The 27,124-nt window shown below is 41.7% G+C and overlaps 1 protein-coding gene across 3 annotated transcripts; it reads right to left on the bottom strand.

The window, feature by feature from the left end:
- Positions 1-1,283: 1,283 nt before the first annotated feature.
- On the bottom strand, positions 1,284-24,402 carry LOC106576064 (cyclin-dependent kinase inhibitor 1). 3 transcript variants are annotated; one of them, XM_045699710.1, is made up of 3 exons: positions 24,215-24,402; positions 4,853-5,349; positions 1,284-4,235 (listed from the first exon to the last, which is right to left on the bottom strand). In XM_045699710.1, coding segments are annotated over exons 1-3 (558 nt in total). In that variant the 5' UTR covers positions 24,217-24,402; the 3' UTR covers positions 1,284-4,176. The 3 variants fall into 3 exon arrangements, with proteins under 3 accessions (XP_045555666.1, XP_014008393.1, XP_014008394.1); XM_014152918.2 differs by lacking the exon at positions 24,215-24,402 and adding an exon at positions 22,899-23,143; XM_014152919.2 differs by lacking the exon at positions 24,215-24,402 and adding an exon at positions 22,163-22,888.
- Positions 24,403-27,124: the final 2,722 nt, after the last annotated feature.

Below are 27,124 nucleotides of genomic sequence, written 5' to 3'. Positions count from 1 at the left end.
TCCTCAGATCCCTTGTGAGACCATATGCTGGTGCGGTTGGCCCTGGGTTCCTCCTAATGCAAGACAATGCTAGACCTCATGTGGCTGGAGTGTAACAGCAGTTCCTGCAAGAGGAAGGCATTGATGCTATGGACTGGCCCGCCTGTTCCCCAGACCTGAATCCAATTGAGCACATCTGGGACATCATGTCTCGCTCCATCCACCAACGCCACGTTGTGTGATTTTGTTGTCAGCACATTCAACTATGTAAAGAAAAACGTATTTAATAAGAATATTTCTTTCATTCAGATCTAGGATGTGTTGTTTAAGTGTTCCCTTTTTTTTGAGCAGTGTATTTAGTAGACTTAGTGTGTGGAATTAGTAGGTCTAATAGAATTAGTAGACTTAATATGTGTAGAATTAGTAGGTCTCATAGAATTGTAGGCCTAATAGAATTAGTAGACTTAATATGTGTAATTAGTACACTTAATATGTGTAGAATTAGTAGGTCTAATAGAATTAGTAGACTTAATATGTAGAATTAGTAGGTCTAATAGAATTAGTAGGCCTAATAGAATTAGTAGACTTAATGTGTAGAATTAGTAGGTCTAATAGAATTAGTAGGTCTAATAGAATTAGTAGGTCTAATAGAATTAGTAGGTCTAATAGAATTAGTAGGTCTAATAGAGTTAGTAGACTTAATGTGTAGAATTAGTAGGTCTAATAGAATTAGTTGTCTTAATATAATTACTAGCCTTAATATGTGTAGAATTAGTAGGTCTAATATAATTAATAGACTTAATATGTGTAGAATTAGTAGGTCTAATATAATTAGTAGGTCTAATAGAATTAGTGGGTCTAATATAATTAGTAGGTGTAATAGTGTTAGTGGACTTAATATGTGTAGAATTAGTAGGTCTAATAGAATTAGTAGACTTAATATGTGTCGAATTAGTAGGTCTAATAGAATTAGTAGGTCTAATAGAGTTAGTGGGTCTAATAGAATTAGTAGACTTAACGTGTAGAATTAGTAGGTCTAATAGAATTAGTAGACTTAATATGTGTAGAATTAGTAGGTCTAATAGAATGAGTATGTCTAATAGAATTAGTAGGCCTAAAATGTGTTGAATTAGTAGTCCTAATATGTGTAGAATTAGTAGGTCTAATAGAGTTAGTAGGCCTAATATGTGTTGAAATAGTAGGCATACTTGTTTTTCCAGCTGTTGACACTGAAGATCATATGAATGTATAAGGACGTAGCAGATTATGAATGAAGACCAGTCTAAGAAAACAATACTTTGTAGTATATTTATATCATTTAATAATAATCGGAAACATACTGTAACAAATTAACATCAAAGTCAACAGTGCACCAAAAACCGGTCATTGAATCATGCCCAAAAATTTTCACAATTTCAACATTTGTAATTTTATTTTCAAACTATTACCAAATCAAAGTTAATATTCTGCTCCCATGTAATTACATTGTAGTACACTTTCAATACATGAATCATTATCTTATCAAAAACATATATGAGGAATTATTCATTCATGCATATAAGGCATGCAATATTATGTTTTGATATACCTGCGATAGACAGATGAATTCGATTTAGAGCAACGTTTATTTTGCCACTGTGGGACACACTGGGCCAGGGGGGATGCAGGATGGAGCAGCCCAGGAGCTGTATACAGATCTATGATCATTAACTTATCACAGTTCGCTTGCAAAGGGAATTCTGGGAAAACCAGTACAGTCAGTAATATTAGGGCTGAGTATTGCCTTGTTTTAACACTGTTGTAATACCAGGAAAGCACCTAATATCTATTTATCATTTTGTGTCCGACCCAAACTATGATAGCCCATAGTCTGTCCCAGTTCAGCAGTGACGGTTTAGTTTTTCTAAACATGAGTAGCTCTATAAAATCAGAAATATAGAATTATCTTGTCAATAATGTTTTAGTGCAATACACATAATCAGTTAGTTTTACCAAAATTGCATTTAGAATTATTTGCCTACGAAAACAAGATACATAGTTAAAAATAAGTTAACAGACTTAAAGTTTTACTTTGAACACATTGAAAGACCGGCGCATATAAACCAACATACATACACAGACTCAAGTCCAAACACACACAAAAAAACACCATCAAATATTATTAAATAAAAACGGATAATCGATTCCATTTGTGAGGTGAAGTGTGTAAACGGAAATCGGAACATTCTGTTGACATGACTCTAGATTGGCAAGTCAAGAGGGCGGTGTTATAAGGACCTCTATGGTTCTAGACAAAAGCCCTCTAGAACACAGGCCACTTGTCTGGCTATAGAACCACTTTGATTCAGGGTCTCGGACATCATTCTGTTGCTGTCTATTAATAAAGTCCCTGCCCCCATCCTGCATTCTGTCTAGTTCTGGGAAACCAGTCAAAGCAAAGCAAGCCAGAGAGCTAGAGATAACAAAGCTCAGGACTCCCAGAGGACTTGAGTTTCCTCAGTCCTGCTTTGAGCTGGAATGGGTCCTATCACTCTAACAAACTGACTTTTTTACCTGATGTGTAACTAAAGCCTATGGTCTGAACCCGCTATCCCACTGAACCAGCTATGAACCGTAATAAAACATGATCTCCTGTAGTTTCCAACAAATATGTTGGAATTAATTGACATTTTTTATTTTGTATATATTTGTTCTATTCTTTTCACTTTTTTTGTCAATCACTCAATGAGGTAGGTAATCCAGATTATGTCTATATGTTCAAACATGACACATTTAGGGAAAGGCACTCCCTGTAGGACTGCTATTTTTGACACCATTATTTACAGTATTGCGATGTGACTCTGGCTATGGAGAATGAATGGCATAAAGTTTGGAATGTAATGCCAATGGGTAAATCTGCGATACTGTACATTAATCACAGATATATCTGAGATGTATTTGGAGATGCTTAAGGCATGTGGATTTCTATGTCCCTTGACTCAAGCCAACGCTTACAGATGACTCACAAATAATATATTTTTTCTTTTTTTTTGGTCAACTACCTCAGTTGTCACAACAGTCTAGTATTTAGCACAGCAATGGAAATGTGTTGCAGCTCAGCTCCTCATAAAATGAATAATTTACTGACAGAACCTGGAATGTTCCGTATGAATTAAGGATTAAAGTACTTTAGTGAACTGCAACACCATTATAACTTCAATTCCAAACAATGTCAAAGCTACATTCCTTCATACAGAAAAGAGTTCAACATCTACAGGCTATCCCTATACAAAGACAAGAGTAGAAAATTCAACATTGTTAAAAGGATTTAGCCAACAAAGCAAACATACAAGGTATATTCAGTTTTGTTACCAAAAAGTTGCCAACAGAATATGTTTTACTACCTTAAAAAGATAAAGGGGGATAAATCAAATAAAAACGATTTATTTTATTCAATTGTGCACTGACATTTTTGACAAATTTTACAGAGACGGTGGTGCCAGGCATAATAACAATATTTGAGAATTAACTTAAGCTAATTTAAGCTAATTTCCTACTGACACCAAATATCACTTTGTAATAATATTCACACCAAAAAGCTTAAGAATAAAACAATTACCGTAATAATAGACATTTATTGAGAAGTAATATTACTCAATAAGATGTATCATTATCATACCGATGCCTGATAGCCTAAGTGCTGGAATTTCACAGTTGACCTTTGCACTGAAGGCTAATCATGGTCACGTTGCCAATTTGACCTGAGGTGACCCCGGGGCCTCTTACTCGCGTGGCTGATACTTTTACAGCCGTGGTGAAACTAAAGACTACACGTGGAGTGAGGTCAGGAATAGTTGAACTCCTCTTAGAGAGGTTGTTAGAGTGTGGGCCGTGGTGGCTGGGAGTTAAATGCTATACCAAGTGAGCCATTGAGGTTTTTTCCTGATGAGTGCATTTGAATTATTTCACAGTATAATCTAAAGCTTAGAGAATCATACAAGCTTAGAAAATATAGATGAAATTCAGCTATATAAATATATATACAAACATATCCATCATTTCCACTTCCTTTTCCACTTCCTTTAAGACATATTGTAGCTATGAGCTTTTCCACCATCAGAGTCGCTACAGAAAGCTGCAGAAATGATATATCCATCTGAATGAGGTGATTTCCAAACGGAGCATGCCCACTGAATCGCACTGGTTCCTGGGCTGCGTTTACTCCCGAGAGGACCGTTTGTGATGCATGACCGTCCTCTTCTTCACGACAAAGAATTCTGTGGATGACCAGCAGAGAGAGAGAGAACAGGTGTTAGTTCCCATTCCCAGTAATGTTCTAACAGGGAAACAATATGTGCATCCCAAATGGCACCCTATAGTGCACTACTTTTAACCAGGGCCCATAGGGTCAAAAGTAGGGCACTAGATATAGGGGAAAGGGTGCAATTTGGGACGCACACATCAAGGCTTATAACAGGGTTATATAAACTGTTTGGAGACATAGCATAGGTAACGCAGTGTTGTTGCGTGGCCTGTTCCTAACATAGTCCACATACAGTGCTTTTGGAAGCACACTGAGGTATTCACCGCTGTCACTCAACGGTTAATACAAGGTTAATAACAGGTTCTTTTGAAGTTCAAAACCTGTAAACTTATATTATCTCTCTTTAAATGAAGACCTCTGGGCTTATGGTTGCTATAATAATAATGCAAAATATACAACTGTATTTATTACTATTATTTATTTATTATCATTATAATTATAGTCAAGTTAACCTCTGGACTCAAAACATGTGTATACTACTACCTCTCTATTGCTTTTTTTCGTATGGCTTTTATATGAAGCCCAATAGAAGGAAAAAGGAGGGAGGAAAGCGCATTCATTGACACTGACCTGTTATGGAGGCTTGTCTCCGTTTGACTGCTCCTGCCCTCTGGCTGGCCGTCTTCTTCTCTGGCCTCTGGATCGTATAGCTCTCCCTGGTGGTCACCTCCAGGTACTCCTCACCACAGCTGGACGACCCTGGAGACGATGCCCGCGCCAGCCTGACATTCTCTCTCTCCGCCCTCTGCCCGTCGATGCCAATCACCGGCTTCCTCAACACACAGCTGCGGTAGAACGCCGGCACATCCTGGCATTTCATCTCCTCCCACTCCAAGCCGGCCGGCGTGGAGGCCGGCCGGCCGGTGTTGAAGTCAAAGTCCCAGCGCTTGTTGGCCGACTCCACGCTCATACACAGGTGCCTCTGGAAGTCCTGTTGCAGCTCCTTGTGGTCCACAGGCCCAAACAGGTTCCTCCTCACCGGGCCCTGGGCCCTGCGCTTCAGCTCCTCTACACTCTGACAGACCAGCATGGCCCCGTCAGATGATAATGATGCCATCTTAATGTCCCTGAGAGAGAAAGGGAGAGGGTTAGAGGTGAGGTGTCTGTTTTTTCTATGAGGTGTGGCCCAGGTCACTACTGGTGTGGTCTGGGTTTAGGCTACGCACAAACACACACACACTCATACCAACACACACTAAATACACAGAACGCCTGTTCTGTAAACCATTTGACCTTTTGGGGCATCGTTGAGTTTTATGTTATCAAACACACATGCCCTACCTCCCTCAAATTCAACTCTGGACCTTGAAGACAGTTCCACTGCATTTTTTCATTGTTTCCCCCTAATCAGGGATTGATTTAGACTTTGGACACCAAGTGTGTACAATTAATTATCAGGTAGAACAGAAAACCAGCAGGCTCCGGACATCGTAGGGTAAGAGTTGAGTACCCCTGCACATAGTAATTAACCATATGGTAAGAGACCCACACACCAAATAAATCTCCAACATCCACAGAATCAGAATAGAAGAACACCTGAAGTATGTAAAAATGAACCTGCTCTGGTCTCTGCTCTGGCTGCCAGAGGTGAGAGGTCAGGAGGAAAGGTCACATGGTGCGGACCGGGAAACGTATGGAAAATGTTTCACCTCATGTGAGAATGTTTTATGTACTCTTCTAGTCACCCCATGTAATTACAGGGATGCATTCTGAACTTCAGGAATATTACACGTTTTTGTAGTTTACCATTTACAACCGTCCAAAACTAGGGTTATAAATAAACACTTTCTTTTTTATTTTTAGTGACATGCAAACATTCTACCCATCAAGGAAACCTGGCCCTGTATCCACAAAGCCTGTCAGAGTAGGAGTGCTGATCTAGGATCAATTTTGTCTTTTAGATCATAATGAATAAGATTATATGGACAGACCCTAGATCAGCACTCCTACTCGGAGACTCATTGTGGATACGGGCCCTGATCATTTTTTTTTTTTTTTAATAATATGTTCAAAGTCACATAATTCCCCACAGCAATTATATTCAAAAAGTGATAGCAAGTAAAACATTATACAGCCTACATTACGACTTCCAAAGTCTAGAAAATATTCATTAATATTCAATAGATCACAACTTGCAGACGTGCTGCTGTGCGTTTTGTTGCCGATCTTACTTTGCTACCTGACGACCTCACGGTTTTTACTTTTTCATTACCGTATATTTTTCGTTTTTCCCTCACTCAACTTTTTTCATTCAACTTTTTCACCCCGGAGGTTTTATCTGGACATGGTTCGTCAGGACTTCAAACAGCCGAAGCTAAGTAACATTAACATGATGCCTTCTAATTGCAGTCGTTGTACTTATAATATACAGGAGAACGATCGCCTTACGGCAAGGATAGCTGTGCTGCAAGCCCAGCTTCAGATGCAATCGTTAGGCAAGGGCAATTTCAGTGTAGGAAAGGATGAAACAGCGTCTGTGCCACCAGTAAGTACAGATAGTAATGTTAGTATAAACCCCTTCGCACGGTCCTCGCAGCTGGACAACTTTCTCATGGCTTCTGGGGGGAAACGCTGTAGGAATGCTCAACCGGTGTCGCTTATTCAGCCGACAGAAACTTTCAACCGGTTCTCCCCATTAAGCGAGTCGGAGTCGGAGGCCGAAACTTCTCTGGTCTCTGCTCCTCCCGTTGTGGGGTCTGAGACGCCGAAGGCTCCCACCATTAGCTCTGACAAATTGAAAACCCTAGTCATTGGCGACTCCATTACCCGCAGTATTAGACTTAAAACAAATCATCCAGCGATCATACACTGTTTACCAGGGGGCAGGGCTACCGACGTTAAGGCTAATCTAAAGACGGTGCTGGCTAAAGCTAAAACTGGCGAGTGTAGAGAGTATAGAGATATTGTTATCCACGTCGGCACCAACGATGTTAGGATGAAACAGTCAGAGGTCACCAAGCGCAACATAGCTTCAGCGTGTAAATCAGCTAGAAAGATGTGTCGGCATCGAGTAATTGTCTCTGGCCCCCTCCCAGTTAGGGGACGTGATGAGCTCTACAGCAGAGTAGAGCTCATCGCTGGATGAAATCTGTTTTCTGCCCCTCCCAAAAGATAGAATTTGTAGATAATTGGCCCTCTTTCTGGGACTCACCCACAAACAGGACCAAGCCTGGCCTGTTGAGGAGTGACGGACTCCATCCTAGCTGGAGGGGTGCTCTCATCTTATCTACGAACATAGACAGGGCTCTAACTCCTCTAGCTCCACAATGAAATAGGGTGCAGGCCAGGAAGCAGGCTGTTAGCCAGCCTGCTAGTTTAGTGGAGTCTGCCACTAGCACAGTCAGTGTAGTCAGCTCAGCTTTCCCCATTGAGACCGTGTCTGTGCCTCGATCTAGGTTGGGCAAAATTAAAGATGGCGGTGTTCGCTTTAGCAATCTCACTAGTATAAAGACCTCCTACATTCCTGCCATTATTGAAAGAGATTGTGATACCTCACATCTCAAAATTGGGTTACTTAATGTTAGATCCCTCACTTCCAAGGCAGTTATAGTCAATGAACTAATCACTGATCATAATCTTGATGTGATTGGCCTGACTGAAACATGGCTTAAGCCTGATGAATTTACTGTGTTAAATGAGGCCTCACCCCCTGGTTACACTAGTGACCATACCCCCCGTGCATCCGGCAAAGGCGGAGGTGTTGCTAACATTTATGATAGCAAATTTCAATTTACAAAAAAAAAAACAATTACGTTTTCATCTTTTGAGCTTCTAGTCATGAAATCTATGCAGCCTACTCTAGAAGCTAGCTAGCTAACGAAGAACAACAAAGAATATCTAGTTAACAGAAGAAAAGAAAGAGAAAATCAGGACAGAAGAAAAAGGATATCAAAGTGAAACAGTTCTCTAAAGACACAAGAGACAATAATACAAGAAACAACACTTCTGTAGCTTGTCAACTATGTGTCTGTCTATCCCTGTTCTCTCCCCTCTGCACAGGCCATGCAAACGCTTCACACCGCGTGGCCGCTGCCACTCTAACCTGGTGGTCCCAGCGCGCACGACCCACGTGGAGTTCCAGGTCTCCGGCAGCCTCTGGAACTGCCGGTCTGCAGCCAACAAGGCTGAGTTCATCTCAGCCTATGCTACCCTCCAGTCCCTAGACTTCCTGGCGCTGACGGAAACATGGATTACCACAGATAACACTGCTACTCCTACTGCTCTCTCTTCGTCTGCCCACGTGTTCTCGCATACCCCTAGAGCATCGAGCCAGCGGGGTGGTGGCACTGGAATCCTCATCTCTCCCAAGTGGACATTCTCTCTTTCTCCCCTGACCCATCTGTCTATCTCCTCATTTGAATTCCATGCTGTCACAGTTACCAGCCCTTTCAAGCTTAACATCCTTATAATTTATCGCCCTCCAGGTTCCCTTGGAGAGTTCATCAATGAGCTTGACGCCTTGATAAGTTCCTTTCCTGAGGATGGCTCACCTCTCACAGTTCTGGGTGACTTTAACCTCCCCACGTCTACCTTTGACTCATTCCTCTCTGCCTCCTTCTTTCCACTCCTCTCCTCTTTTGACCTCACCCTCTCACCTTCCCCCCCTACTCACAAGGCAGGCAATACGCTTGACCTCATCTTTACTAGATGCTGTTCTTCCACTAATCTCATTGCAACTCCCCTCCAAATCTCCGACCACTACCTTGTATCCTTTTCCCTCTTGCTCTCATCCAACACTTCTCACTCTGCCCCTACTCGGATGGTATTGCGCCGTCCCAACCTTCGCTCTCTCTCTCCCGCTACTCTCTCCTCTTCCATCCTATCATCTCTTCCCTCTGCTCAAACCTTCTCCAACCTATCTCCTGATTCTGCCTCCTCAACCCTCCTCTCCTCCCTTTCTGCATCCTTTGATTTTCTCTGTCCCCTATCCTCCAGGCCGGCTCGGTCCTCCCCTCCTGCTCCGTGGCTCGACGACTCACTACGAGCTCACAGAACAAGGCTCCGGGCAGCCGAGCGGAAATGGAGGAAAACTCGCCTCCCTGCGGACCTGGCATCCTTTCACTCACTCCTCTCTACATTCTCCTCTTCTGTCTCTGCTGCTAAAGCCACTTTCTACCACTCTAAATTCCAAGCATCTGCCTCTAACCCTAGGAAGCTCTTTGCTACCTTCTCCTCCCTCCTGAATCCTCCTCCCCCTCCCCCCCGATCCTCGTTTGCTAAGTCAAACGACACCGCTGGTCCTGCTCACACTGCCCTACCCTGTGCTTTGACCTCTTTCTCCCCTCTCTCTCCAGATGAAATCTCGCGTCTTGTGACGGCCGGCCGCCCAACAACCTGCCCACTTGACCCTATCCCCTCCTCTCTTCTCCAGACCATTTCCGGAGACCTTCTCCCCTTCCTCACCTCGCTCATCAACTCATCCTTGACCGCTGGCTACGTCCCTTCCGTCTTCAAGAGAGCGAGAGTTGCACCCCTTCTGAAAAAAACCTACACTCGATCCCTCCGATGTCAACAACTACAGACCAGTATCCCTTCTTTCTTTTCTCTCCAAAACTCTTGAACGTGCCGTCCTTGGCCAGCTCTCCTGCTATCTCTCGCAGAATGACCTTCTTGATCCTAATCAGTCAGGTTTCAAGACTGGGCATTCAACTGAGACTGCTCTTCTCTGTGTCACGGAGGCTCTCCGCACTGCTAAAGCTAACTCTCTCTCCTCTGCTCTCATCCTTCTAGACCTATCTGCTGCCTTTGATACTGTGAACCATCAGATCCTCCTCTCCACCCTCTCCGAGTTGGGCATCTCCGGCGCGGCCCACGCTTGGATTGCGTCCTACCTGACAGGTCGCTCCTACCAGGTGGCGTGGCGAGAATCTGTCTCCGCACCATGCGCTCTCACCACTGGTGTCCCCCAGGGCTCTGTTCTAGGCCCTCTCCTATTCTCGCTATACACCAAGTCACTTGGCTCTGTCATATCCTCACATGGTCTCTCCTATCATTGCTATGCAGACGACACACAATTAATCTTCTCCTTTCCCTCTTCTGATAACCAGGCGGCGAATCGCATCTCTGCATGTCTGTCAGACATATCAGTGTGGATGACGGATCACCAGCTCAAGCTGAACCTCGGCAAGACAGAGCTGCTCTTCCTCCCGGGGAAGGACTGCCCGTTCCATGATCTCGCCATCACGGTTGACAACTCCCTTGTGTCCTCCTCCCAGAGTGCTAAGAACCTTGGCGTGATCCTGGACAACACCCTGTCGTTCTCCACTAACATCAAGGCGGTGACCCGATCCTGTAGGTTCATGCTCTACAACATTCGCAGAGTACGACCCTGCCTCACACAGGAAGCGGCGCAGGTCCTAATCCAGGCACTTGTCATCTCCCGTCTGGATTACTGCAACTCGCTGTTGGCTGGGCTCCCTGCCTGTGCCATTAAACCCCTACAACTCATCCAGAACGCCGCAGCCCGTCTGGTGTTCAACCTTCCCAAGTTCTCTCACGTCACCCCGCTCCTCCGCTCTCTCCACTGGCTTCCAGTTGAAGCTCGCATCCGCTACAAGACCATGGTGATTGCCTACGGAGCTGTGAAGGGAACGGCACCTCCATAACTTCAGGCTCTGATCAGGCCCTACACCCAAACAAGGGCACTGCGTTCATCCACCACTGGCCTGCTGGCCCCCCTACCTCTGAGGAAGCACAGTTCCCGCTCAGCCCAGTCAAAACTGTTCGCTGCCCTGGCACCCCAATGGTGGAACAAGCTCCCTCACGACGCCAGGACAGCGGAGTCAATCACCACCTTCCGGAGACACCTGAAACCCCACCTCTTTAAGGAATACCTAGGATAGGATAAAGTAATCCTTCTAACCCCCCCCTTAAAAGATTTAGATGCACTATTGTAAAGTGGTTGTTCCACTGGATATCATAAGGTGAATGCACCATTTTGTAAGTCGCTCTGGATAAGAGCGTCTGCTAAATGACTTAAATGTAATGTAATGTAATGTAATAGTCAATCACTTTTTATAGCTACTGTTTACAGGCCTCCTGGGCCATATGCAGTGTTCCTCACTGAGTTCCCTGAATTCCTATCGGATCTTGTAGTCATAGCAGATAATATTCTAATTTTTGGTGACTTTAACATTCACATGGAAAAGTCCACAGACCCACTCCAAAACGCTTTCGGAGCCATCATCGACTCAGTGGGTTTTGTCCAACATGTCTCTGGACCTACTCACTGCCACAGTCATACTCTGGACCTAGTTTTGTCCCATGGAATAAATGTTGTGGATCTTAATGTTTTTCCTCATAATCCTGGATTATCGGACCACCATTTTATTGCGTTTGCAATTGCAACAAATAATCTGCTCAGACCCCAACCAAGGAGCATTAAAAGTTGTGCTATAAATTCTCAGACAACCCAAAGATTCCTTGATGCCCTTCCAGACTCCCTCTGCCTACCCAAGGACGTCAGAGGACAAAAATCAGTTAACCACCTAACCGAGGAACTCAATTTAACCTTGCGCAATACCCTAGATGCAGTTGCACCCCTAAAAACAAAAAACATCTGTCATAAGAAACTAGCTCCCTGGTATACAGAAAATACACGAGCTCTGAAGCAAGCTTCCAGAAAATTGGAACGGAAATGGCGCCACACCAAACTGGAAGTCTTCCGACTAGCTTGGAAAGACAGTACCGTGCAGTATCGAAGAGCCCTCACTGCTGCTCGATCATCCTATTTTTCCAACTTAATTGAGGAAAATAAGAACAATCCGAAATTTCTTTTTGATACTGTCGCAAAGCTAACTAAAAAGCAGCATTCGCAAATGGAGGATGGCTTTCACTTCAGCAGTAATACATTTATGAACTTCTTTGAGGAAAAGATCATGATCATTAGAAAGCAAATTACAGACTCCTCTTTAAATCTGCGTATTCCTCCAAAGCTCCATTGTCCTGAGTCTGCACAACTATGCCAGGACCTAGGATCAAGGGAGATACTAAGGTGTTTTAGCACTATATCTCTTGACACAATGATGAAAATAATCATGGCCTCTAAACCCTCAAGCTGCATACTGGACCCTATTCCAACTAAACTACTGAAAGAGCTGCTTCCTGTGCTTGGCCCTCCTATGTTGAACATAATAAACGGCTCTCTATCCACCGGATGTGTATCAAGCTCACTAAAAGTGGCAGTAATAAAGCCTCTCTTCAAAAAGCCGAATCTTGACCCAGAAATTATAAAAAACTATCGGCCTATATCGAATCTTCCATTCCTCTCAAAAAAAATTGAAAAAGCTGTTGCGCAGCAACTCACTGCCTTCCTGAAGACAAACAATGTATACGAAACGCTTCAGTCTGGTTTTAGACCCCATCATAGCACTGAGACTGCACTTGTGAAGGTGGTAAATGACCTTTTAATGACGTCAGACCGAGGCTCTGCATCTGTCCTCGTGCTCCTAGATCTTAGTGCTGCTTTTGATACCATCGATCACCACATTCTTTTGGAGAGATTGGAAACCCAAATTGGTCTACATGGACAAGTTCTGGCCTGGTTTAGATCTTATCTGTCGGAAAGATGTCAGTTTGTCTCTGTGAATGGTTTGTCCTCTGACAAATCAACTGTAAATTTCGGTGTTCCTCAAGGTTCCGTTTTAGGACCACTATTGTTTTCACTATATATTTTACCTCTTGGGGATGTCATTCGAAAACATAATGTTAAATTTCACTGCTATGCGGACGACACACAGCTGTACATTTCAATGAAACATGGTGAAGCCCCAAAATTGCCCTCGCTAGAAGCCTGTGTTTCAGACATAAAGAAGTGGATGGCTGCAAACGTTCTACTTTTAAACTCGGACAAAACAGAGATGCTTGTTCTAGGTCCCAAGAAACAAAGAGATCTTCTGTTGAATCTGACAATTAATCTGGATGGTTGTACAGTCGTCTCAAATAAAACTGTGAAGGACCTCGGCGTTACTCTGGACCCTGATCTCTCTTTTGAAGAACATATCAAGACTGTTTCAAGGACAGCTTTTTTCCATCTACGTAACATTGCAAAAATCAGAAACTTTCTGTCCAAAAATTATGCAGAAAAATTTATCCATGCTTTTGTTACTTCTAGGCTGGACTACTGCAATGCTCTACTTTCCGGCTACCCGGATAAAGCACTAAACAAACTTCAGTTAGTGCTAAATACGGCTGCTAGAATCCTGAATAGAACCAAAAAATTGATCATTTTACTCCAGTGCTAGCCTCCCTACACTGGCTTCCTGTTAAGGCAAGGGCTGATTTCAAGGTTTTACTGCTAACCTACAAGGCATTACATGGGCTTGCTCCTACCTATCTTTCCGATTTGGTCCTGCCGTACATACCTACGCGTACGCTACGGTCACAAGACGCAGGCCTCCTAAATGTCCCTAGAATTTCTAAGCAAACAGCTGGAGGTAGGGCTTTCTCCTATAGAGCTCCATTTTTATGGAATGGTCTGCCTACCCATGTGAGAGACGCAGACTCAGTCTCAACCTTTAAGTCTTTACTGAAGACTTATCTCTTCAGTAGGTCCTATGATTAAGTATAGTCTGGCCCAGGAGTGTGAGGGTGAACGGAAAGGCTGGAGCAACGAACCGCCCTTGCTGTCTCTGCCTTGCCGGTTCCCCTCTCTCCACTGGGATTCTCTGCCTCTAACCCTATTACAGGGGCTGAGTCACTGGCTTACTGGTGTTCTTCCATGCCGTCCATGGGAGGGGTGCGTCACTTGAGTGGGTTGAGTCACTGACGTGGTCTTCCTGTCTGGGTTGGCGCCCCCCCCTTGGGTTGTGCCGTGGTGGAGATCTTTGTGGGCTATACTCGGCCTTGTCTTAGGACAGTAAGTTGGTGGTTGGAGACATCCCTCTAGTGGTGTGGGGGCTGTGCTTTGGCAAAGTGAGTGGGGTTATATCCTGCCTGTTTGGCCCTGTCCGGGGTGTCATCGGATGGGGCCACAGTGTCTTCTGATCCCTCCTGTCTCAGCCTCCAGTATTTATGCTGCAGTAGTTTATGTGTCGGGGGGCTAGGGTCAGTCTGTTACATCTGGAGTATTTCTCTTGTCTTATCCGGTGTCCTATGTGAATTTAAATATGCTCTCTCTAATTCTCTCTTTTTCTCGGAGGACTTGAGCCCTAGGACCATGCCTCAGGACTACCTGGCATGATGACTCCTTGCTGTTCCCAGTCCACCTGGCCGTGCTGCTGCTCCAGTTTCAACTGTTCTGCCTGCGGCTATGGAACCCTGACCTGTTAACCGGACGTGCTTGTTGCACCCTCGATACCTACTATGATTATTATTATTTGACCATGCTGGTCATTTATGAACATTTTAACATCTTCACCATGTTCTGTTATAATATCCACCCGGCACAGCCAGAAGAGGACTGGCCACCCCTCATAGCCTGGTTCCTCTCTAGGTTTCTTCCTAGGTTTTTGGCCTTTCTAGGGAGTTTTTCCTAGGGAGTTTTTCCTAGCCACCGTGCTTCTTCCACATGCATTGCTTGCTGTTTGGGGTTTTAGGCTGGGTTCCTGTACAGCACTTTGAGATATCAGCTGATGTACGAAGGGCTATATAAATACATTTGATTTGATTTGATTTTGATGTAACAGTCTGACTTCCTGAAATAAATACCTGTTAGCAAGGCAACTCTGACCAACCTGAGTCTATCTTAGGTCTATAATGACAAAGTCCCTCAAAAGTTCCCTTTCCTGAAACATCTAGATATTTTTGTTCGTATTATTTTGCCTCCTTGAAATACAGTTTTACCCACCAGAGTGTAACAGTCAGTTACCCACCATCAGCATCAGTGAATGGGAAGGAACCACACTGAAAAAGGTGCGCCAGACAGGCAGTGAGCCATTTCTGCGCCTTTGCTAATCCAAAAAACTCGTTACACGGTGGGATTGAGCAAACTTTACAGCGTCTGGGATGCAACTATTAAAACGTCTGGCTTAAAATGCCAGCCCCCTCATACAAAGAAACGTGCTTGAGTAAAAGAAACCGTTATTCCACATTGAGAACATTAGGTTTTATGGATCAGATGGACAACCTTTTAGGACGTTCATCTATAAAGAAAACTCAAAGAAACAGCCAAATTGAAAATAAAACACACCCCAAAAAAAAAAATTTGGGGGGGATGTTATACTTTGAGTGACGCATACACCATACTGGGTTGCTTAGACGACTCAACTGCTGGTTTGCAGGCATTCGGTCACTTAGTTGGGTTGTTTTCTTTAATAACTGATGGGTTATTGATGCTGGGTTGTTTTTAATAACTGATGGGTCATTGATGCTGGGTTGTTTTCTTTAATAACTGATGGGTCATTGATGCTGGGTTGTTTTCTTTAATAACTGATGGGTCATTGATGCTGGGTTGTTTTCTGTAATAACTCATGGGTTATGCTGGGTTGATGCTGGGTTGTTTTCTTTAATAACTGATGGGTTATTGATGCTGGGTTGTTTTCTTTAATAACTCATGGGTTATTGATGCTGGGTTGTTTTCTGTAATAACTCATGGGTTATTGATGCTGGGTTGTTTTCTGTAATAACTCATGGGTTATTGATGCTGGGTTGTTTCTGTAATAACTCATGGGTTATTGATGCTGGGTTGTTTTCTTTAATAACTGATGGGTTATTGATGCTGGGTTGTTTTCTTTAATAACTCATGGGTTATTGATGCTGGGTTGTTTTCTGTAATAACTCATGGGTTATTGATGCTGGGTTGTTTCTGTAATAACTCATGGGTTATTGATGCTGGGTTGTTTTCTTTAATAACTGATGGGTTATTGATGCTGGGTTGTTTTCTTTAATAACTGATGGGTTATTGATGCTGGGTTGTTTTCTTTAATAACTCATGGGTTATTGATGCTGGGTTGTTTTCTGTAATAACTCATGGGTTATTGATGCTGGGTTGTTTTCTTTAATAACTGATGGGTTATTGATGCTGGGTTGTTTTCTTTAATAACTGATGGGTTATTGATGCTGGGTTGTTTTCTTTAATAACTCATGGGTTATTGATGCTGGGTTGTTTTCTGTAATAACTCATGGGTTATTGATGCTGGGTTGTTTTCTTTAATAACTGATGGGTCATTGATGCTGGGTTGTTTTCTGTAATAACTCATGGGTTATTGATGCTGGGTTGTTTTCCTTAATAACTGATGGGTCATTGATGCTGGGTTGTTTTCTTTAATAACTCATGGGCTATTGATGCTGGGTTGTTTTCTGCAATAACTGATGGGTTATTGATGCTGGGTTGTTTTCTGTAATAACTCATGGGTTATTGATGCTGGGTTGTTTTCTTTAATAACTGATGGGTCATTGATGCTGGGTTGTTTTCTGTAATAACTCATGGGTTATTGATGCTGGGTTGTTTTCCTTAATAACTGATGGGTCATTGATGCTGGGTTGTTTTCTTTAATAACTCATGGGCTATTGATGCTGGGTTGTTTTCTGCAATAACTGATGGGTTATTGATGCTGGGTTGTTTTCTGTAATAACTCATGGGTTATTGATGCTGGGTTGTTTTCTTTAATAACTGATGGGTCATTGATGCTGGGTTGTTTTCTGTAATAACTCATGGGTTATTGATGCTGGGTTGTTTTCTGTAATAACTCATGGGTTATTGATGCTGGGTTGTTTTCTTTAATAACTCATGGGTTATTGATGCTGGGTTGTTTTCTTTAATAACTGATGGGTCATTGATGCTGGGTTGTTTTCTTTAATAACTGATGGGTTATTGATGCTGGGTTGTTTTTCTGTAATAACTGATGGGTTATTGATGCTGGGTTGTTTTCTGTAATAACTGATGGGTCATTGATGCTGGGTTGTTTTATTTAATAACTGATGGGTTATTGATGCTGGGTTGTTTTCTTTAATAACTGATGGGGCATTGATGCTGGGTTGTTTTCTTTAATAACTGATGGGTTATTGATGCTGGGTTGTTTTCTTTAATAACTGATGGGTTATTGATGCTGGGATGTTTTCTTTAATAACTGATGGGTTATTGATGCTGGGTTGTTGATACTGGGTTATTGGTGGCAGGTAGCCTAGTGGTTAGAGCGTTGAACTAGTAACCGAAAGGTTGCAAGATCGAATCCCCGAGCTGACAAGGTAAAAATCTGTTGTTCTGCCCCTGAACAAGGCAGTTAACCCACTGTTCCTAGGCTGTCATTGAAAATAAGAATTTGTTCTTAATTGTCTTGCCTAGTTAAATAAAGGTTAAAAAAATTCAATAAAATTGATGCTGAGTTATTGAGATATGACCCAGCGGGTCAGATCAGAAGACTGGAGGCATGGCTTAGTAACGGTGTTGCTTTCAGACAGTCGGTCACCCGTGAGAGTAAATGTCATTCCGGTTAATCTGTTCTGTTGTATTGTTATTAGGGGTGTGAACGTTAACACGTTTATATTAAATTGAAATCTTTAACGTTAACAAAAATCCCTACATGAAAAACAACGGTTTTCTGTTTTTTTCCCTTACAAAATTTAAATCACTGTGTAGTTATCACCAAACATATTATTTTCCATGTTATTGACATCTAGACGATAGGCAATTAAAGCCTGGGGAAAGTTATGTCATTTAAATAAAACCAGAGAGAAAGACGTTGTTGAATTTGCAAGGCAAGACATTGCGAGATACAGATTACCAAGAAATATACGCACGTTTCTGCCTGCCCCCTCCTTTCTCTCCCTCGCGCTCCACTAATGATGAGAGTTTGTGTTCAGTCTTTGGTTTGTTGCGTGTAGAATATCGTAGCCTGTTCATTGATGATAAACCCTGCTTTACTGAAGTTGCAGCTTTTGATTGCCGATAGATAGGCCCGAGTGCACAGTTCGGAATCTGTCTGCATGGTGGCCGACCTGCCTGTACTGTGCCCATCCCTCTACCTCCGTATTTGCGTTCTCTGATGTACGGCAAAAAATCAGTCTCCTCCATTCCAAAATGACCAAATCTTATGAGTCAAATCTTGCACTCAGAAATGGGAGTCAACGTGCAAGGAGTGGAGGAATATATTCATTTGGAGTCGACTCTCCACCCTTATGTCATCGTCGTTAAGAGTTGGAAAAGTCCTGTATGGCAATACTTTGAGAAGTTAAATGAGAAGGAAATGCAAACTTTGTGAAGGGGAATTGAGGTACAGTAATGGAGGTACAGGTCTAATCAGTGGTGACCCGTGTTTCAGGGCAGAGCCCCAACTGTTTTGAGACTCTCACTTTTTGTAAAAAAAATAATAAAATAAAAATATATATAAATATTTTTGGGGGGACCTCTTGCCTGTTTTGCATGTTATTTTGGTATTAATACGTGTCACATATCAGTTTGCAAACAATGTACAAATATATATATCATTGAGTTAATAAAGCCGGATACAAACATAGTCTCTTTTTTGTTTTCTTGAGTAAAGGCAGCTCCAAAATGCAGGTGTTTCAGCGTAGCTCAGTGCTTTCTGTTGTGGTGGGGCTGGCCAGCAGAAAATAGGAGCATTGCGCTGTGATTGGCTCAGTGTTCTGTCACTCATGGGAACCGTATGCAATTCCCAAGCTTAAGTCCTTAGAAAAGGTAGACATCAACATTTCAGCTCTTTGGGTCCTGCCATAGAGTTATATTACAAGTGCCCTTCCAAGAAGGCTCAAGGTCTTTGAAATGACATCAAATCACGTTATATGTACAGTAGCTTTGATTGGACTGATCATGTCAACATCTTACTTTCACAATCTTAGCTAGTGGTCATCATCATGAATCAAGTCAACAATCTACTGGCAAATCCTTTTTAATCCTTGTCATTTGAAGAGAAATAATGAAGAAAAACTATAGATAAAATGTATCGGTGCTCATCGGCCATAAACATTACACAACAATTTGGAGATCACAAATTCAACAATGAGTGGTTTGGAAGGAATCGGTGACAGTGGCTAACTGCAAGCATTGCAACTGGGAAGTCTGGAATAAACAGTTCAAACTGGGAAAATGCATTTTGAACGGTCATTCAACTCGCAGATTGTAAATTCGGCATCTTTCACTTTGATGACAAAATTTGCCACATTCCTGTTCAAGCACATCACAACAACGTGAGTCCAAAAATGTCTTATGCTGCTTCATAAATTATGTAGGATGCCAGAGAGATATGTATACTGTAGCTAAGAAAGTAATACTAAGTGTATGTTGTGTAGTAAACTGTTAGTAGCCCATGTGCCTCACCCTAATAATTTGGTCTATTTTCACCAACGCGGTATTGTAAACACATCATTCCTGGCCGGTGTGTGCTTGTTTACTAACTTTTTTTGTACAGCTTTGACAGTGCTACTGATAGTAGTGGTGACGCTTGGCTTGCACGTGCAAATTCAGCACACACAACATTCTATATAATTGTGTTATTTGATGTGTCAAATTAAAAGCTTATTTAATGCGTCATATAAAACGTGTTATATGATTTGTATCTTTTTTGACACACAAAGACCCAAACAGCGTTCAATGTGCCTCACCTTAATAATTTGATCTATTTTTGTCACGTCCTGACTCTAGTAAGATGTCATTTTCTGTAGTAGAGTAGGGCAGGGCGTGACAGGGGGTGTTTTTGGTTGTTCTATTTCTATGTTTAAGTTCTAGTTTGTCTATTTCTATGTTGGGATTGTTTGGGGTTGATCTCTAATTGGAGGCAGCTGATCCTCATTGCCTCTGATTAGAGATCATATTTAAGTAGGGTTTTTTCTCATTGTTGTTTGTGGGTTATTATCTTTTGAGTAGTGTGTTTTCCTCTCTGCATCACGGTTTGTTGTGTTTGTGTTTTCAAGTTATTTATGTATTGCATTCAGTTTCACGTTTAATAAATATGTGGAACTACGAACACGCTGCATTTTGGTCCGATCCTTCGAACAGCCGTGACAATTTTCACCTCTTAATTTCGCCTACTTTTCTAACTTGGTAGTGAACATGTAGCCTATAACCTGTTTTAGAGAAATGTAATCATTGAATATTGTAAGAGCTTTTATTGTCTGTTTATATGCCCCCTTTATTTATCCTACGGTTCTGACTTGTTGTACACTGTAAGAACAGCCCTTGTTCTGAATTCTGTCGCCGTACATTTCAAAAGTGCTGAACAAATAGTTATATTGACTACGTCTGTCGTCGCTCCCTCGTTAATGTCTTAATCGAAATTACGGATTGCATCTCATCCGCTTGTCGTCCCCTTATGCCATAGTTTGTACATCTCAATTGTCAGTAGAAATCACATTTGATTAAGCAAGTCAGCCATCCCAAATCTTTTTTTCCCCCCACCAAGATTTACATGCTAAAATCGCCACTGGGTGGAATGCTTAACCACCTGAAAAGGCAACCTCGTGAGACCCCAAATAGTTGTTTGCAGCAGCGCATCTGCATTGTGAATTCAAGTAGATTTTTATGAATTTCTCATAGTGTTCTAACGGAAAACTGATAAAAAAAATGGAGGTTTAAACATTAAGAAATGTTTACTATTTGTCACATCCCTAATGGTTAACACATTTTAAGGTTGAACACTGACACTTTTATAGCTTTAATGAGGCTTACACAACTGTATGAGTTCCTCAAGAGCCCATGTATATCCAAATGTTGGGATAGTTAGCACTTTGTTACAATATGGAAATAATGTTACTCATTTTATATTAAAATATGTAATGTGCAAAAATATTCTAGGAACATTTTTATTTTGCGCTGTACAAACTTAACATCATGAACAAGAATGACACTTAGTCTCTGATGTGGCCAAAAGTAACTATCTGAAAGCCACGCCCCTTACAGGAAACCCCTCCTGAAAATAACATTGTAAAAAAAAGACCGCGTTGCTGGGTCAACCCAGCATGAAAGTAAATAAAAACATGACTGATGGTTAAATGAACCCATGTTGGGGTAATCCCAACAACCCAACATGTTGGGTTATTCAAGAAAGAATTCAGCATGTGTTCTGTCCAATATTTACCTTGTGCTGAGTTACCAAATAACACAAATTGTGTTGTTTTTAACCCAGCATGTTTTGGAGTGTAAGAATCTTGAGGAAAACAGGGGCCAGAGCCAGGGAATTGATGTGGTTGGGCATTGCGTAATGGCCTGTCAACTGTGTTAAAACAAATGTACATTATATTCGTTGCTCTCTAGCTATAGATATTGAATAACTTCCATAAAGCATAATCATAAAGTGTATAGTAGGCCTAGTAGGATATAGGTTGGTCCTACTATGCCATAGATGCCCATACTCTACATTGCGTTCATGACGCAGTTTGAGAATATTCTTATTAGCCTGTTCAGTGAATAACCAATATTTTCAAAGTGGTTTGAAAACAAGTTTTACGTCAAATCCTTTGTTTGAAATAAGTATTCTTTCCAATAACATATTATTGTGAAAATAAAAACATTATCCTAAACGAATATAAACTGCCATTCCAGCAACAGCTCAACTCTTGGGAGTGAAAGTTGTTTGCGTCGAAAAAGTGGGCGCGGTAACTAGATCGTTTACAACTCTCTGGAATCCCCAGACCCACACAAACATTCTCAAACTCCGACAATAATTATGTCCAACTTCTCCAAATAGGCGATAAGATAAGAAAAAGTTTGAAACACATTTTAAGAGTACAGCACCCGATATCATTGTCAGATGTTAAAATAGATTCAAAGTAGCCTTATTGAAGATAACACAGCAGAAGTATACATCACAGATGACGCAGTTACATTCGCATACTACATGAGATGTTGATCAATGAGATGCAACAGAACAAAATACACATTGACAATAAAAAACCCGAACAGCACAGATATGCCTATGATTTGCCTCTGCAAAGTCTGAATAAGAATGCAAAACTTCTCAAACGCTACCAATATGTGACTTCTCTTACCAGCAGTGGTTCAATGATGCACTCAAATCTGAAATAATGTTGCGATTCCTGACGTTGTGGCTCAAAAATGACGCGCCTCGCCGAAGTATAGACTGAAACTCTTCACTGTCCACGATGAACTAATAGAACTTTAATAGCTCCCAGTTATTGCGCTCCCTTGTCCCCTTAAGTGACTTGTTTGTTCCTACAAGGCAATGGGACGTCCTACCGCCACAGAAGACTTAATCACGTGATAATCATCATAACAATCGGGGTTTTGGAGCTGGACCATTGAGCTGGATAATGCCCAAGGAAAACACCTTGATGTAATCAGTCATTCCCGATGGCTTCAAATAAATGTCATCAAATGACACAAAGGGTTGGTACATGTGTGCAGCCTGGCCTCGCATTCTTCAATGCGCTTAGAAAAAAAGGTGCCATCTAGAACCGAAAATGGGTCTTCGACTGTCCCCATATGAGAACCCTTTGAAGAACCATTTGTGGTTCCAGGTAGAACCCTTTTGGGTTCCATGTAGAACCCTTTACACACACAGAGGGTTCTACTTGGAACCCCAAATAGTTATACCTGGATCCAAAAAGGACGATCCTATGGGGACAGCCAAATAACAGTTCCGGAACCCTTTTTTCTAAGAGTGTGGACTAATGCAAAATCTGGCATGCAATAACAATAACCTTGGTATAGACTACTTTCTTGAAATCAAGAAACGTTTTATAGGTTTTTCAATAGATTTCCTACCTCGTTTTCATCATAAGAAAGTTTTGAAGTTCAGTGGTAAGATTCGAACTGCGCGCAAAGACTTGTTGCACTGTGCCAGAGTTATAGTCTCTAGGTAAAATATCGTGGCACGTAGGACCCATTTGCCCAGCTCTTTTGAATGTGACACATTCTTATGTTGGCATTGCGTCACGTTTTGCGAAGGCTCAGTTCCAAGACCATAAGTCACGTTGAATTTCAACGTGAGCTAGTCAACCCTCTACTCCATTTTGTATTTTCTTTCTCCCGCAGTTTACATAACCTACGTTTCATTTAGGTACAGTCATCTCCCGCTCGAAATGTTTTCAATGGGATTTACTAGGCACAAAATGTTTTTTTTTTGTTGCTTTGCGCCGTTTTCTACAAGTTTGACCTATATTTGAGACAGTCAGATTACTATTTAGAACAGTAGTTTACACATCAAGCATAAGGCCCATGTTAGTCTATTATGTTCGTCTAGTTAGTCTATTGGGCTATCTATTAGTATTAGTCCTAATTAACATTAATTCATTATTCTAACTAATATGAATTACAATATTAGTGTAAATAAACTCATATTTAATTAAAATGTATTAAAACATGTACAAAGCTTTATTAATACACTATTATAGTAGGCCCACATATGGACAACAACAAGGCTGCGTTTACACAGGCAGCCAAGTCTGAATTTTTTTCACTAATTGGTCTTTTGACCAATCAAATCAGCTCTGAAAAAAGAGCTGATGTGAAAAGACCTGATGTGATTGGTCAAAAGACCAATTCATGGAAAAATATCAGATTTGGACTGCCTGTGTAAACTGCAGCTGAAGTATCGTATTATTATTGATGACTTATGTCTTGTTATACCTTTTAATTTGTGTTTAGTATCCTGTTCTTACACTCTCACAGAGAGGGTTAAATTATGTCAATAAAATAAAAAATATATACATTTTGGTTCGGCTATACAAAGTTGTTAACCATTTCTAGCGACTTAGTTAACATTTCCAGTGAATAACTGAGTAGAAGATTAGTGATTAATATGATAATGACATTTGCATCTTTGTTCTAATTAATGCGCTATCTTCAGCCTATAAACATTTCTACATCTGAGATTCAGAGGTGTTGGGTTAAATGCGGAAGACACATTTCAGTTGAATGCATTTAGTTGTACAACTGACTAGGTATCCCCCTTTCCCTTTCAACACATATCTCCTACATATGATACATAAGCCTACATAAAGTACATTTAATGAACTAACTTGGTTTATAGCCTGCATAATTCATAGATATAGCTAGTTGTCCTTGTATAGGCTACTTACATCTCTGTCCAATCCTTTTTTTTATCCCAATAAACGTTATGTTTGTGATTCAAGGCCAATCTGTCGATAAGAGTGGCATGTAGCCTAAGATACACAATCCAGTTTTAAAGTAATGTATATGGTGTCACTATTAAAGTGATATCTCCTTCCTTGTTCCTTTATTACATACCAGTGGATCCCCTTCCTCATAGGTCCTTTCTCCTCTTTCAGTTATTACGTAGCTTCTGTCATTCTTACATGGCTGTGGGGTGACATCATAGGGCCTGTTTGTTCAGGGGCCAACACCCAACACCACTCCTCAGTCTGAGCTGAGGTTGTTCCAGGTTTCCAGAACAACGGCTATTACTATTTATACACATCAGCTGATGTAATGTATACGACATACAGTATCACTTTCCCACTGAATTGTATATTGGCATCCCAAACATGGCAACTAGAGGTCACTTTTGAACATTTGACTCGGAAGTTGATTGAACTGCATTGTACTCTGCTTAACTTAACGTAGGCCAACTATATGTTCTGTAGCTTTGATGCCGACTTTTCTGGTGGTAGTATTATCATAACACAGCTGGCCGACCAGGCCTTCTACCCTCTTCTCCTATCTCTCCATTTCTCCCCTCTCTATCTGTGTTTAAAACACAGATAAGCATGATCTGTAGACCTGGCAAGGATGCGTTTGAGATATAGTCTTTGGTTAGAGTGCATTTTGTTAGTTGCACATTATCAAATAAGGGTTAGGCAGGATTCTTCCAGAAGAGAATGACTGGGCGTCTCCATTTGATTCCAAATCAGTCATGGTGACTATTGTCTTATGACAGAGTAATGGGTTGACTCACTCAATGACTGTTCCCGCTCTTGAGAACATGCCCATGACAGTGCCCATGACTCTCTGAATTCAGCTGGTACCATTAAGAACGAATCAGTCTGTGTGCATAGCAGGGTTGGGCTCAATTAGAATTAAAGGCAGTCAATTCAGGAAGCAAACTGAAATTAAAATGAAATTATTGAAAAGGGGGCATCTATTTTTAATGGCTTATCAATTAACTGAAAAGGAGAAGTTATTCATGTCAAAAGTTTGAACATTTTGGGAATTATAATTCAATTGGAATTGAGCCCACCCCTGGTGCGTAGTGGTTTGTATACACTGTAATGTTTGGATTATCATCAGCAGACAATGAAGCTCCTCAGTGTTTGTGGGAAATGTGTTCTTCCATTGTTTTCCCTCGACCCTGTCCTTATTTACTGAATGTCTATTGTTCTCCAGGCCAGTCTTTAATCCTCCTGTCTGTCTCCAATAGAATTTAACCTTAATGTTTGCTGATTCCTCTGTTCACATTACAGTATTGCTAAGGACAGCACATTAGCACATTGACCCATGTTGTCTACAGAGTACAGTCCCTTTAGAAACACACACTTAGCGCAACAGCCAATACCCTAACTGGCACAAAGTATATTGTATTATATGACTGAGTAGGCCCTATTATGTATTGTGTTGAATGATAGTCATATCATCTAAACATAGCTATCATTGGTTTGACATGGAAGATGTTTGAGAACGATCTCATAAATATGTATTGGTCTTTTTAAAACACTACAGAAATCAGTAACTTGTCTGCTATCACTACCAGAATATCCCACACTGAATCCTGCTGGTCAAACTCAGGATGCACCACAACTTTCTAAAAGGAAAAAAAGGAGAAATCTTGTCAATGGGCTTCTGAGAGTGAGGAAGCTCTGAAATAAAATACTTGCAGGCTTATATGCCCCAAGGTGGTAAATTTGCACAGAGTGTTGGAGGCACTGCAGAGGACACAGTTCACAGTTTCATGTCTACAGGAAGTCTATAGTAAGAGGAAGTAGAGAACCACAGAGAGAAGGACCTCAGTTCACACGTGTAGGGGGTTTCACATGCCCTTCTGACAGAATGAACCAAGGCTCACAGATACTACAGAAAGTATCAGTTCATACGCTCATGGAGACCATAAAGTATGTCCCACAAGCTAGTATCACAAGCACATGGGGTTTCATTAGTTGTTTGTCAACAATTCAGGGCACCCCATAATACTAAAATGGTTCATCACACTATTTTCAGGAAATTCTCAAGATTCTCCTAGAAATGAGGACATTCACTGCCTTTGCTGGCTCTTGTGTGATCCTGATAGTGATACCACATCATCAGACTTTGGCTACAGGGAAAGAAGGGAGGCAGGCTGTCAGATTCCAGTAGTGACATGCCTGCTTCTACCGTAGATTAATTGAAAATGTAAGAGTACTAAAAGACTACTACCTCCCATTTTCTGTCTCCCTAAGGCTCAATATCATACTCCCTCAAAATTCAGCCACATAGTATATATTGCAACCCAAGCTGTGCAGAGCAATAATGGTATGGCAATAACAAGCAGCAAACCATGACGGACCCCCCACACCTCCAATCACCCCCATGCTTGAGTAAAGGAGGGGAAAGGAGGTGTCAGTAGTGGAATAGTAGTCCTCCAGCTGTAGGAGTTACAGGTGGGTGAGGAGGGGAGAGGGGGACTTGGTTCAATTTAATGGGGGATGAGTGGTGAATGCAAAGTGGTGTTGGGGATTGGTGGGGGTGTAGGGGGGTAGGTTGGAGAGGGAGAGAGTGCAGCAGCTGGATATTGTCAGGGGTGCACTGGGAGAGTAAACATTTTAGGGTGAACTGGTTTAAGATGAACTGTGCCTGGGGATGCCAGGCCTGGTGCTTGTTTTTGGGGGGTTAGCAGGACTGTTTTTTGGGGGGTTAGCAGGACTGTTTTTGGGGAGCTAGCAGGACTGTTTTTTGGGGAGCTAGCAGGACTGTTTTTGGGGAGCTAGCAGGACTGTTTTTTGGGGAGCTAGCAGGACTGTTTTTTGGGGAGCGAGCAGGACTGTTTTTTTGTTGAGCTA

This window comes from Salmo salar, chromosome ssa17 (assembly GCF_905237065.1).
Source record: "Salmo salar chromosome ssa17, Ssal_v3.1, whole genome shotgun sequence".
In the NCBI taxonomy this organism is placed as follows: Eukaryota; Metazoa; Chordata; class Actinopteri; order Salmoniformes; family Salmonidae; genus Salmo; species Salmo salar.
This window is presented reverse-complemented; position numbering and strand designations above follow the sequence as displayed.

Excerpts from the sequence above, each read along its gene's own strand:
- LOC106576064 (XM_014152918.2), bottom strand. The coding sequence starts at position 23,020 with ATGGGTCCTACGTGCCACGATATTTTACCTAGAGACTATAACTCTGGC. Across the intron at positions 5,350-22,898 it reads TTTCTTATGATGAAAACGAG|GGACATTAAGATGGCATCAT; the intron begins GTAGGAAATCTA and ends TTTCTCTCTCAG. Across the intron at positions 4,236-4,852 it reads GAGACAAGCCTCCATAACAG|AATTCTTTGTCGTGAAGAAG; the intron begins GTCAGTGTCAAT and ends GGTCATCCACAG.